The 13944-nt window shown below is 42.5% G+C and overlaps 1 protein-coding gene across 4 annotated transcripts in view; it reads right to left on the bottom strand.

The window, feature by feature from the left end:
- Nucleotides 1-13944, bottom strand: part of LOC124555677 (membrane-associated protein Hem-like) — a 180894-nt gene that overhangs the window by 59823 nt on the left and 107127 nt on the right. For all 4 annotated transcript variants that reach the window (XM_047129678.1, XM_047129676.1, XM_047129677.1 and 1 more), the window contains exon 13: nucleotides 5024-5143. In XM_047129678.1, the coding sequence (XP_046985634.1) occupies nucleotides 5024-5143 (120 nt within the window). The remainder of the gene's footprint in view (nucleotides 1-5023; nucleotides 5144-13944) is intronic.

A 13944-nucleotide genomic window follows, 5' to 3' on the forward strand; every position in this document is an offset into this window, starting at 1 on the left:
TCACGGTTTAACTTCTAATCAAGTCTGAGGTTTATGTATTATCTTAGAACAACACTTCATTTCTGCAATATGTAGAACAAGCTTTGATGTCATGATGAAAGTAGCCCTGAATTTGCTGGAAAAAAAATAAATAAATAAAATAAAAAATAAACTGGCTAATAACAATGGTTTTGAAAAAAACATGGAATTTGGCAAAAAACACAGAATTGGGCAAAAACAAACAAGATAAAATTTAGGGAAAAAAAGCCACCGAATTTGGCAATAAATAACACTTAAGTTGGAAAAAACACTGACGTTGGAAAAAAACACTGACGTTGGAAAAAAAAACACTGACTTTGGCAAAAAACCACAGAATCTGGCAACAAACAACACTAATTATGGTGAAAAAACAATATCTAATTTAGAAATAACAAATACTGAATTTGGTAAAAAGCACCAAATTTGATAAAAAAAGACACCACCACATATGGTAAATAAGTGCCAAATTTCGTAAAAAAGGAACACCAAATTTGGTAAAACAACATTTTAAAAAAAGTAACACCGAACCTGGCAAGAAAAAATATCAGCAAATGTGGGGGGAAAACCGAATCTGCAAAAAATAAACAAACACTGAATTTAGCCTTAAAATAAAACAATTCTTTTCCTATCCCTATCTATAGGTTTTGATAGTGATTCTACACTCCTGGAAATTAAAATAAGAACACCGTGAATTCATTGTCCCAGGAATGGGAAACTTTATTGACACATTCCTGGGGTCAGATACATCACATGATCACACCGACAGAACCACAGGCACATAGACACTGGCAACAGAGCATGCACAATGTCGGCACTAGTACAGTGTATATCCACCTTTCACAGCAATGCAGGCTGCTATTTTCCCATGGAGACGATCGTAGGGATGCTGGATGTAGTCCTGTGGAACGGCTTGCCATGCCATTTCCACCTGGCGCCTCAGTTGGACCAGCGTTCGTGCTGGACGTGCAGACCGCGTGAGACGACGCTTCATCCAGTCCCAAACATGCTCAATGGGGGACAGATCCGGAGATCTTGCTGACCAGGGTAGCTGACTTACACCTTCTAGAGCACGTTGGGTGGCACGGGATACATGCGGACGTGCATTGTCCTGTTGGAACAGCAAGTTCCCTTGCCGGTCTAGGAATGGTAGAACGATGGGTTCGATGACGGTTTGGATGTACCGTGCACTATTCAGTGTCCCCTCGACGATCACCAGTGGTGTACGGCCAGTGTAGGAGATCGCTCCCCACACCATGATGCCGGGTGTTGGCCCTGTGTGCCTCGGTCGTATGCAGTCCTGATTGTGGCGCTCACCTGCACGGCGCCAAACACGCATACGACCATCATTGGCACCAAGGCAGAAGCGACTCTCATCGCTGAAGACGACACGTCTCCATTCGTCCCTCCATTCACGCCTGTCGCGACACCACTGGAGGCGGGCTGCACGATGTTGGGGCGTGAGCGGAAGACGGCCTAACGGTGTGCGGGACCGTAGCCCAGCTTCATGGAGACGGTTGCGAATGGTCCTCGCCGATATCCCAGGAGCAACAGTGTCCCTAATTTGCTGGGAAGTGGCGGTGCGGTCCCCTACGGCACTGCGTAGGATCCTACGGTCTTGGCGTGCATCCGTGCGTCGCTGCGGTCCGGTCCCAGGTCGACGGGCACGTGCACCTTCCGCCGACCACTGGCGACAATATCGATGTACTGTGGAGACCTCACGCCCCACGTGTTCAGCAATTCGGCGGTACGTCCACCCGGCCTCCCGCATGCCCACTATACGCCCTCGCTCAAAATCCGTCAACTACACATACGGTTCACGTCCACGCTGTCGCGGCATGCTACCAGTGTTAAAGACTGCGATGGAACTCCGTATGCCACGGCAAACTGGCTGACACTGACGGCGGCGGTGCACAAATGCTGCGCAGCTAGCGCCATTCGACGGCCAACACCGCGGTTCCTGGTGTGTCCGCTGTGCCGTGCGTGTGATCATTGCTTGTACAGCCCTCTCGCAGTGTCCGGAGCAAGTATGGTGGGTCTGGCACACCGGTGTCAATGTGTTCTTTTTTCCATTTCCAGGAGTGTATATGTATCGTAATGAGTGACTTATGTGCCTGTATATTTTGATTGCATTGACTTAGAACCTTACAGTTTTTGCACCACCAAGGGACAAGAGACTATATGTGACATAAATGTCAACCTGATACCACTTGCCATTCCTGAGAAACAAATATCTTACCAGTCAGACAGATAGACAAACAGACAACTATGTGATCCTTTAGGGGTTACAGTTTTACCTGTTGAGGTATGGAACTGTAACATTTACTAATAATGCCGGCGGAAGTTGGATCTTTGTTGCTTTCTGCAGTGCTATAGAACTGGGTCCCATTACTGCCATACATCGAGAGTGTAGACAACATTTGGGTTCTCATTTTGGTACCTTGATCAATGTCCTCAACTGTATAGGATGTCTCCAAAGATTTTACAATAATCTTCCAAGTATAATTAATTACCATCCTTATACATGAATTTCAGAAGAGTATAAAATGCAGGAAAAGATGTCCTTTCAAACTATCTGGGTGCAGTGTCAACAACAAATCACTTTTAACTGTGATACAGTTATTCATTTCACAATACTACTCAACCACAGTTCGCATCATTATGATATTGGAATAGATAAAGAGTTTGAAGAAGTTGAGAAAAAGAATGCCAGGATTCACAATGTTTCAGTCTGACCGAAACAGTATTACAAAAATGCGATAATTTTTCTCATGTAGCTACACACCATATTAAATGGTCTACAACAAGTAATATTTTTCTTGGTGGCTAGTTGAATATAAATGTAAATGTAGATGTATTACAATCTAGAGAGCTCCTATAGTAATAGTATAATACAATGTTTTCTGTTTGCATTATAGGTGCAGATAAAAATGCCTGATATAAGCAATTTTCAAGAGATTATGTTAAAGTATACCCTTTGTCTAGTACCTTCCGCCACGGATGTCAAACACGCGGCACAACAAATGGATGTGGTCAGCCCATAGAGGGCTCCGCCTCTGCGGCAGCTATTCCGCGCAGCGAGGGCGCCACCGCTAAGCCACGTGCAAACAGCGGCCAATAGCCGTTCCCTCCGGTTTCGTATATAGGGACCCGCTTTGCCCTAGTCCAGCCAGTCTGGTACTCGCTCTGGATTTTGTTTCTATCTCGGTGGTACTGCGTTCTGGTCATTGCTCGTTGTTGACATTTGCCTGGCTCTGGTTCCGAGTGGATTTACGTTTGGTGTTGTGGTTTCCACAAGCCTCCGTTGTTTATCTCTTCCTCGTTGTGTCGCTCATAGTCGGTCGTGGTCGGTTGTTGTCAGTTGTTGTTGGTCTGTCATCCGACTCGTCCTGTGTTTACCCGGTGGTGCGTGCTCCACCGCCGGCGGCTTCCCCAAGGCGTTCCCGCTTTTGGTTGTGGTTACTACACTTTGTCCTTTAAGTTCTTGTAATATGGATCCAATGAGCAATTTCTAACCAGCTGGATTACATTGTAGCAAGTGTGTGTGTGTGTGTGTGTGGGGGGGGGGGGGGGGGGGGGTGCACATGCACGGTAGAGAGAGAGAGAGAGAGAAATTCAGTACTCTTACTCTGTAGGCAAATGACATTTCTTCCTATATAAAGGGAGATTCAAGACAAAGTCATTTGAGATGGAGCACAAGTTCAGATTCAGGACAGATGTAAAGAAAATCAGCTAGCCTACACCATTTCAAAACAAAGTCATGGCATTCTCCTGATGTGATTTAGGGAAATTACAGAAGACTTGCATCAGGATGGGCTGACAGCAATTTGAATCACAGTCCTCGTGGATGTAAGTCCAGTGTCTTAGCACTGCAGCACCACACTACGTTTCTCACCATATATTACTCGCTAGTTTCATCAGTGAGATATTACAGACACCTAACAGTGTGTCATACTCACTCTCGCACAGATCATGGTGGAAAGATGTTGCAATATGAATTCCACAAGACACCTGATGAGTTAGGGAGCTATCTTGATCCATGACCACTCAACCAAAAAGATTGGTCAAAGCTGGGTCCAGCACACGCACATCTCAGTTTACGCCAACCAATAGGATTCTGACGCAACTGGGTAGTGATCAGAGTATGTGCTACCTCACTGAAGGTTCAGGTCACTTACAGGGTGTTGTACACGATAACAAAGATGCACATGATTGACAGTCGTATCGGGCCTCCTATTTTACACTATGTAAATACATTAATGATCTGCCTCAATGGTGCCTTGCTTGCAAGCAGAATGCATGTCGTTCTCCTCATAGTCACACTGTCATTGGCGTGTATAAATTTATATAACGATTCACCACTCTAGATGACTGTTTTCCACATTTCAGGGATCCAATGGCTTGGCTGTGCCCATATTTATCTCTGTGAACTGTAATGAGTAGTGGTACAGACACGATGGAGAGATAGTTTCTGAACAGCAAAGCAAAGAGGATATTCTAGATGGCATGGATGCTCACTGACTGCTATTCACTGCAGTGGTGGCAGCTTTGTTGCATCATGATCCATCTACACACTCTTACAAATGGCAGTTGTATCAAACACAGAAATTGTTTTTAACTACGTTGCTACATAAAGTAATAACAGAAACAGAAACCTTTTGATAAATTTTTATTTCTGCAGTTACAATCTCACCTAAATAAATTTGTTAATAAACCCATGGGACCCAATCTGTACACAGTATCCAGTACACCAGACTAATTGCACATATACAATGCTGAATAATGAACAGGACATGAGCTAAGACACTATAATAGCCAAAATAAATTTCCAAAACAAGTAACTTTTTTCTGATGAAAATTCCTAACACCAAAAGAGTGTGTGATATATGAAGCTAGCAAAGAAAATGTATTAAGTTTTTGTTATGTAATATACAGATATTTCATAATGCTACCTCTAATGAAAAGTACTAAACTACAAGTTTCAAGAAGAAAATATCTCAAAATTTACCTTATCACTCATTATACACTGTTCATCACATATTGTTGTTATTATATTCTTTGCTTCTTTTGCCATTTCTTCCAAGAATAAATTTACAACTGACAAACTTCTCTCTCTGATGTGATGACGCTGAAACAAAAGAAAAATTTAAAATATCACTCCTTCTTATCAAGACAGTTCAAAGTGAAAAATGATGCTAACAATTATTTCTGAGTAACTCAATATTTTAACTCCCATATCTATTAACTGCCAAACAAGAACAAATTTAACAAAACTGAACAAAGTAAAACTCAGTTAGTTATCACTTGGAGACAAACACTACAGCGAACTCTTTTTATTTCACTGATGGATTTCTTATCATTTTTAAAGACTTTTGAAGTTTCCCACCTCAAGGGTTTCTGACAAGCATTCACATTATTTCATCTTGCATAACTGGCCAATATTGGCTTTACAGTTCATTTTTAAGCACAGAAAATGTCAACATATTCTACAATTATCCGATTATAAAATGGTGGATATAGCTGACCAGTGAGTGAGTACATAACCTGCAAGTATTAGAGTAAAAACCATTAAGCTTATTGCATGCAGTAATAGTCATCTTCATGACTAATGTCATGTTACTATATGTGCTCACTTTCATTGTTGAACATCAACTGTTAATTCTGATACTTGCATGTTATGTGCTCACTTTCTGACTGGCTGTATCCTCCATTTTATAATCGCATAATTGTACAATACATTGAAACCTACGAAGTTTGGAAATGGCCTGTAAGGTCAAAATTTGCAGATCTTGCAAGATGTAATAAAGTGAATACTTGTCAAAAAATAGCTGAGGTGGGAAACTTCAAAATGTCTTTTAACAAACATACGGCTGAGGTGCCCCACATGAAGAAATTGGTCTTATCAGTTAATTTACAGAGCAATGTTTTATCCACTTTCTTAAATGTCATAACAATCAGTTTTCAAACTGCTTTTGATGGACAACCTGTCAATATCACAACCACTAGTTCTATTTGTCGCCACCAAAAACAAAGATACCAATATGTACTGACAAGAAGATTGATGAAGTGCTTGGTGAGGACAAAAGAAATTGGAATCAATAAGTAAATCAGCATTGGTATTACTTGAAAAATTGCTCAATATGGTATACTACCTAAAGTAAATTGCTGCTTATAAAAACAGTAACACCCAGAAATGCCAGTCATGAGAATACAACTAATTATTCAAATTAGTCACGACGCAAATGAACTTTTATTTCCAGCAACAGACATGAATATTACGTAGTACTCTGAGAATATTGGTAGCGAATGAAACGTCCACATACAAAAACAGAAGTAAGATTTTGCTTGGGAGCAATTGTTTGCCTTCTCTTAGGACAGGAACTTCATAGTCATTTGTATCAAATGCTACACAAATTTTAGGGTGGAAACTGGTTGTGGTACATGGTAAATCACTCTCAGAAAAGCATGTTTCACACATAGTCAATCTGTGACATACAGGGTGAACATAGATCCACAGAAGGAGCAGTATATTTTCTTTATAAGACAACTCTTAAGGAGAAAAGAGAGAGGGGGAGGAAGAGAAAAGGAGCATGAGAGAGAACGAGAGAGAGAGAGAGAGAGAGAGAGAGAGAGAGAGAGAGAGAGAGAGAGAGAGAGAGGAGGGATGGAAGGTGGGTTGGAAATTGTCTGGTTAAAATACATCACAGGATACTGTTGCAGTGTAAGAGTCTGTTTCATTGGCACAATGTATTTAATGTATCGCTGAACAGTAACCAAACTGCTAATGTGCGCGTGCACCCACCCACCTGCCAACCCACAAATGCACGCACACATGCCTGGCCCCCTACATAGTGCCAGCTGGGCACACAGTGCCCAGATTGCAGTTCAGCAGATGGATGGCTGTGTTACGTCAGATGGGATGCGTAGAGGGACACAGAGGTGGGAGGTACGAAGAGGTACACTACAGCGAACTCTTTTTATTTCACTGATGGATTTCTTATCATCTTATCTAGTGGCTTTGTGGAAGGCAGCCAATTTGCTGCCTATAAATGCATGAAGGAGGGATGGCAGGTGAACAGGCCAGGGATTTGATGCACAGGTATTGGAGTAAGTGGGGAGTGGACATGTGAATTGGGAAAGGGTGGTAGGACAGAAGTAGGGGAAGTGTTAGGTGGAAGGTCTGGATGTGTTGCAAGGATAACTCCTATCTGCATAGTTCAGAAAAGCTAGCGGTGTATTGAAGGATACTGATGGCCTGGGTTGTGAAGCAGCCACTGAAATGGAGCATATGGCATTCAGTTGCACGTGTGCCGCAGGGTGGTCAGCTTTATTCTCGGCCACAGTTCCATGGTGGCCATTCATTCTGGTGCACAACTGGTTCGTTGTGATCCTGACATAAAGAGCTGTGAAGTGATTGCAACACATTTGATATTTGACATGGCTGCTTTCACTGGTGGCCCTGCCTCTGATGGGATAGGGTAAGCCTGTGACCGGACTGGAGCAGGAAGTGCCAGGTTGGTCTTGCACCTGTGTCTTCCACAGTCCTGTGGCAAGAGGTGGGGAGAGGGAGTGGCATAGGGATGGACTAGGATGATGTGCAGGTTAGGCGAGCAACAGAACACTGCTTCAGAAGAGGTGGGAAGGATCTTGGGTAAGACGTCCCTCATTTCAGTACATGATGATAGGTAATCAGTGCCCTGACAAAGGATATTATTCAGTTGTTCCAGTTTAGGATGATTCTGGGTGACAAGGTGAGCACTTGTAACTGATTCTTGTTGGTGGTGACAGGGTTAGGGGTTTGTGAGGCTATGGGGTATGGCACAGGAAATCTGTTTCCAGACTAGGGTTGGGGGTAGTGCCTACTTGTGAAGGCTCTTATGAGACCTTCACCATACTCATATTGGGCAAGGGAGTTCTTATCACTGCAGATACACCAACCATGGGTGACGAGGATGTATGGGAAACCACGCCTGGCCATCCAGATTTAGGTTTTCCATAATTTCACCAAATTGCTCCACTCAAATGCTGGGATGGTTCCTTTGAAAAGGTATGGCTGATTTCCCTCCCAAGTCCTTTCCACAGTCCTAGCCTGCACTCCGTCTCTAATGACCTCGATGACAACAAGAAGTTAAATCCAATCAATCTTTCTCCCTTCCCTTCCCTTCCCTTCCCTTCCCTTCCCTTCCCTTCCCTTCCCAGCTCTATGAGAGGGATTTTTTGGTGTGGAAGGGATGAAAGCTGTCGAAACGCAGGTACTGCTGGTGGTTAGTGGGTTTAATATGGACAGAAGTAATGGTGGAGCCATCAGAGTGGTGGTGGTCACCACCCAGGCACACGGCAGGTGAAGTGGATGGGAGAGAAAGTGCTGAGATTGTAAAGCAATTGACCCAGAATCCATATCATGAAGATATCATCAATGAACTTAAACCAGACAATGGGTTTGGTATTTTGGGAGGAGACAAACGTTTCCTCTAGATGGCTCATAAAAAATTTGGTGTAGGAAGATGCCCATTGCCTTGCCACAGATTTGTTTGTATACCTTCCTCTGGAAGGAGAAGTAGTTATGTGTTGGGATATAGCTGGTAAGGTGTATGTGGAATGAGGTAGTGAGCTTAGAATCTGAAGGACGATGGGAGAAACAGTGTCTTATGGCAGCAAGGTCATGGGCATGATGGATGTTGGTGCATAGGGAGGTGGCATCAACAGTGAGGAGTAGGGATCCAGGAGGAAAAGAGGTGGGAATGTGGAGAGTTGGTGAGTGATCCCACCCCAGAAGTCCAATATAGCCCCCAATCCCTACTGAAATCCTTAGGCCCAGCCCAGTACCTCTCCCCAAGTCCACCTCCCTCTTCACCCCAATGCCACCTCCCAAAACTCACCCTTTACACACTTCCCAAAATCCAAGAACCCAAAAATCCTGGATGCAACATTGTAGAGGGTTATTGCACTCCTACTGAAAGAATTTTCACTCTGGTTGAGCAACACCACTCATGGAACGCCTGTATCCTAGGCTCTCACAACAAAGATACTAACCACTTCCCTCACCTACTCTCCACCATTCCCAACCCTTTACCTGCTGGATACCTGCTCGTCACTGCTGACCCCACCTTCCTATACACTAACATCCATCATGCCCATGGCCTTGCCATTATCGAATGCTACCTCTCCCAGCATACTCCAAATCCAAAACCCACTAAGTTATTCCACATACATGTTACCAATTATATCTTGACACACAACTACCTCTCCTTTGAGAGAATGGTACATAAACAAATTCGTGGCACAGCCATGGACACACACATGGCACTCTCCAATGCCAATTTTTTATGGGCCATTTAGAGGAAACATTCCTGTCCTTCCAAAACCCCAAACCCCTTATATCGTTCAGATTCATTGATGACATCTTCATGATCTGGATTCAGGGCCAACACACACTGTCCTCATTGTTTTATAATCTCAACACCATCTCTCCCATCTGATTCACCTGGTACTTTTAAGCCCAATATGCCATCTTCCTTGATGCTGAAATCCATCTCTCTGATGGCTCTATTCACGTCTGTCCAAATTTAACCCACTAACCACCAATAAAACCTGCATTTCGACACCTGTCATTTCTTCCACACCAAAAAACACTTTGAAAAAAGTCTGGCCACCCACACACAGTACAGTACAGTGACGAGAACTCCCTGGACTGGAACAACTAAACCATTTCCATCGCCAGGGCTTTGATTATCTATCATCATAGCCTGAAATGAGGGACACACTGCACAAGACCCTTTCCACCCCTCCTAAAGTGGCGTTTTGTCATTCACCCAACCTACACAACATCCTAGTCCATCCTTATGCCACTCCCACTCCCAATCCCAATCCCTTACCATAGGGATCACGTCCCTATGGAAGACCCAGGTGCAAAACCTGAACAATCCACTAGCCTAGCACCTCCTCCTACACCAGTACTGTCACAGGCTTATTCTATCCCATCAGAGGCAGGGCCACCTGGGAAAACCACCATGTCGTACATCAACTATGCTGCAATCACTGCACAGCTTTTTAGGTTAGTATGACAACAAACCAGTTGTCCACCAGACTGAATGGCCACTGACAAATTGTGGCTGAAAACAAAGTTGAACTCCTGGTGTCACAACATGCAGTTGAGCACAATATGCTAGATTTCAAGGGCTGCTTCACAGCCTGGGCCATGTGTATCTTTCCCCCCACTACCATCTTTTCTGAACTATGCAGATCCGAGTCATCCTTGCAACCCATCTTTTGCACGTGTATCCCTCCTGGTCTCAATCTCTATTAACCCACTATTCCCACACCCTCCACTCAACAGTTTTCCCTTCCTCTGTTCTATCAGCCCCTCCCAATTCACGTCTCCATGTCACCTTCATCATGTTCCACTCCCCACTGGCTCTGAAACTCGTGCATCACATGCATAGTACATGCACCATCATCCCTCCCTCCTGCATTCCTAGCCAGAAAATTTGCTGTCTCCCTCAACCCCACTAGCTGCCCACCTGCAACTGCTCTTTCTGCCTCCTGCATCTCTCCGCCTCCAGCCACCCTATCTGATATAACCACCACCCACCATACACCATCTGCCAAACTGCAATGTGGGCAGCATGGACTGTGTAGGTGCACAGGCACGTGTGTGTGCGCGTGTGTGTGTGTCCTGTAGCTAGAGAAAAGGATTTATTCTGAAAGTTAGCAAGATTTCTTTGTTTTTTGTGCATATCTGTCAATGACTCAATGCTTCTGCTTTTTGGTGAGCGGTCTCCTTTAGGGGCAAAATAGTTATAGTCTGCTAAAACTTTCCTAAATTTTGTACAATTCCGTAAAAGTGCTGATGGGCAGCTTGTGTTAAATAACAGTATGCAATTATTGTGTGAACTCAGTGACAGTCACTGAGTAATCCATGATGACTCCAATGTATAACTAACTCCATTCTGTTTCAGTCACGTGACTGCAAAATGTTGTAGCGTACAGTCAATGCACATGGCCCTAACCACTGACTCCATGACTGTAGGTAGATTCCCCAGTATGGATGACTACTTGGAGGCAGTAAAAACCAGACAGTTTCATGCCATCACACACTGTATGTGAAGTCCTTCAGTTGCTCATTACGCTCTCCCTGCAACAACGTACAGTGTAGCTGAAGAAGCTCTCTCATTTTAAGTTCTCAGTCTCTTACAAAAGTTCACAAATTGTAGACATTATTTTGTAAAATGGCAGTCAGTTTGTGTTAGTCCTGCACTGTGTGCAGCTAGATGTTTAAAATTAAGCAGGTGGGTGATGTGATACATTCCATTTTTGTGTCTCTATGTCCATGTAAAAGTAAACTGTGAACATAACCATTTTCTTATGAATAAATTGTCAACCAAAATATAATAGGATGATAGAGACCAAGAGATTCCCTAAAGAAATGCAGAACAGAGCAGTTTAGGCAGACATATACTGCAGCTTCAATAGCTCTGCAGATTTTCTTTTGAAGTATTATACAAATAAAAGAAGTTACTATTTATATTCTAATAACTTTGTTTGCACCTAATATATGCCTTTCCTCTCATGTAATTATTGACTAATAGATCAAATTACCTGTAGCTGAATCTATAATCGCTATTAATCTTTGTGCTGTTACATTTGTGCTCTTTGCATTCTGTGCTGAGTCAGCTATTGTTATAGTTATACTGCTCGCTTCATGCCAGTGCCTGTCCTCCCAAAAGGCATTCTGGCCAATAATTTTTCAAAAATTATCAGGTGAAAAAATTTGATTTATGGACAACCTGCAGTCTGATATATTCAATTGATAAAGAACTGAATTTCTTTTCATTATCCATCATACTTACAGAGCTGCATCAAATTAAGTATAACATTGCACGATATTTTAAACATTTTGCAGAGGTAAAAACATACTGTGTAAACCTTGTGTATGGGTGGTTTTAGTTCATACAGTGCAGTGAATGAAATGTAAATAAGATATCAAAATTTTATTAAAACTGAGAGCAGAAGGATATCTCATTTCATTGTATAGTTATTAGATTTTACACCTGGAGGAGGGTCATGTACAATGCACCCATTCACATCCTGGCGCATCGCAAATCATGGTCATATAATCATCATATCTCATAAATGATTCAATATATCAAAATGAAATTTTTTCACACAATGAGGCACATAAATTGTATGATAAATACTCAAAACGTGTTTATTCACTGATGGTGGTGGTGGGTAGTGTTTAACGTCCCGTCGACAACGAGGTCATTAGAGACGGAGCGCAAGCTCGGTTTAGGGAAGGATTGGGAAGGAAATCGGCCATGCCCTTTCAAAGGAACCATCCCGACATTTGCCTGAAACGATTTAGGGAAATCATGGAAAACCTAAATCAGGATGGCCGGAGACGGGATTGAACCGTCGTCCTCCCGAATGCGATTTATTCACTGAGATGTGGAGGTAACTCATCCGCAGCAGTGAGAGTTCGACAGCTCGGGACACATTCAGACTTCCATATCACTGTAGGAAAACCCAAGCAGCGCATGTAGACATTTCCACAACACCTGGGGAACAGCATAGCAGTTCATGTGTGCATGCACACAGCAGTGAAAGGGTTAAGTGAGGGTTTCTGATCATATAAAAAGTACAATGGTTCATCAGCACATTTCTACAATGTTAATTGTAATTCAAGGGTTACTAGGCCATTAACACCATGCTGATAAAAATGTGCTTACTTACACTTCATTAATGTTAATACATAAGTTCACTGTAGTCCTTTAATGTTATAGTGCATCTCAAATTCTGCATATGAAGAACAAAAGTATAGGTCGTTGCAGTTCACTAAGGTTAATGTCGATGTTTATTTATTCTTGTAATGTCACAATACTCTTAATATGGTACTACATATGAAATACAAGCCATAGTTTTTTATATATATAACTATCAGTAAGAGTTCATAGATCACTTACGGTTAAGCAGCACGTATCTGTGAAGACAACTGTAAACATCTACTGGATTCTCTGCTTAATTATTGACAGCTACATGTTGTCTGCATATTATACCAAATCATCATTGCATAAATCTACGAGCAGTAAACAGAAATTAAATGTCTAGTTCATCAGTATGCAGAATGCACATCACATAAATGCAGGTAACATAGAAACAGACAGAGTACTAAGATTACTCAGCTGTATACATCCATTTCATCTTTCATAAAAGGTTTTTTTGAGTCATCAGTCTTCTGACTGGTTTGATGCAGCCCACCACGAATTCCTCTCCTGTGACAACACTGACATTTCACAGTACTTCTTGCACCCAATGTCTTCAATTAGTTTTTGTATCTATTCCACCCTCTGTCTTCTTCTACTGTTATTACCTTCTACAGCTTCCTCTAATACATGGAAGTTATTTTCGGATGTGTTAACACATGTCCTATCACCAGGTAACAGTTAACACTGTGCAAATGTGTTGTATTTGACTATTTTGTATATATGTATGTAAACTGTCAGTTCCATTATTCACTACAGACAAGGCTATTAAAAACACCATCATAGGTGAATGAGGCCTCATAATACAAACTGTACAAAGTTTGGAACTACAGTACTGTGGTGGTTAATCCATTGACAGAAGTGAATGAGGGGTTCAAAATCTCTTGGTCCCAATGCCTGTACATGTTCTTTATGATAGGTGTGTAATACCTGTTCCACCTGTATGCTCCACACTGTATCCATTGAACTGTGTGTTTTATGTGCAAGTTGAAGGGTGCTTATTGCTGGGCCATTGGACACACAATCCAACATCATCTCCTCAAAGTCTGGTGTTTGGACTTGTCTTTTGTGGGAACTTTGGCCAGCTCTCTGTAGTGTGAATGACTGCATCTCTTGTAAATGGGTACCCATAGAGATAAACTTCTTCCAATACAAATAATGCCTAACA

The sequence above is a fragment of the Schistocerca americana genome, chromosome X (genome assembly GCF_021461395.2).
Source record: "Schistocerca americana isolate TAMUIC-IGC-003095 chromosome X, iqSchAmer2.1, whole genome shotgun sequence".
Lineage (NCBI taxonomy): Eukaryota > Metazoa > Arthropoda > Insecta > Orthoptera > Acrididae > Schistocerca > Schistocerca americana.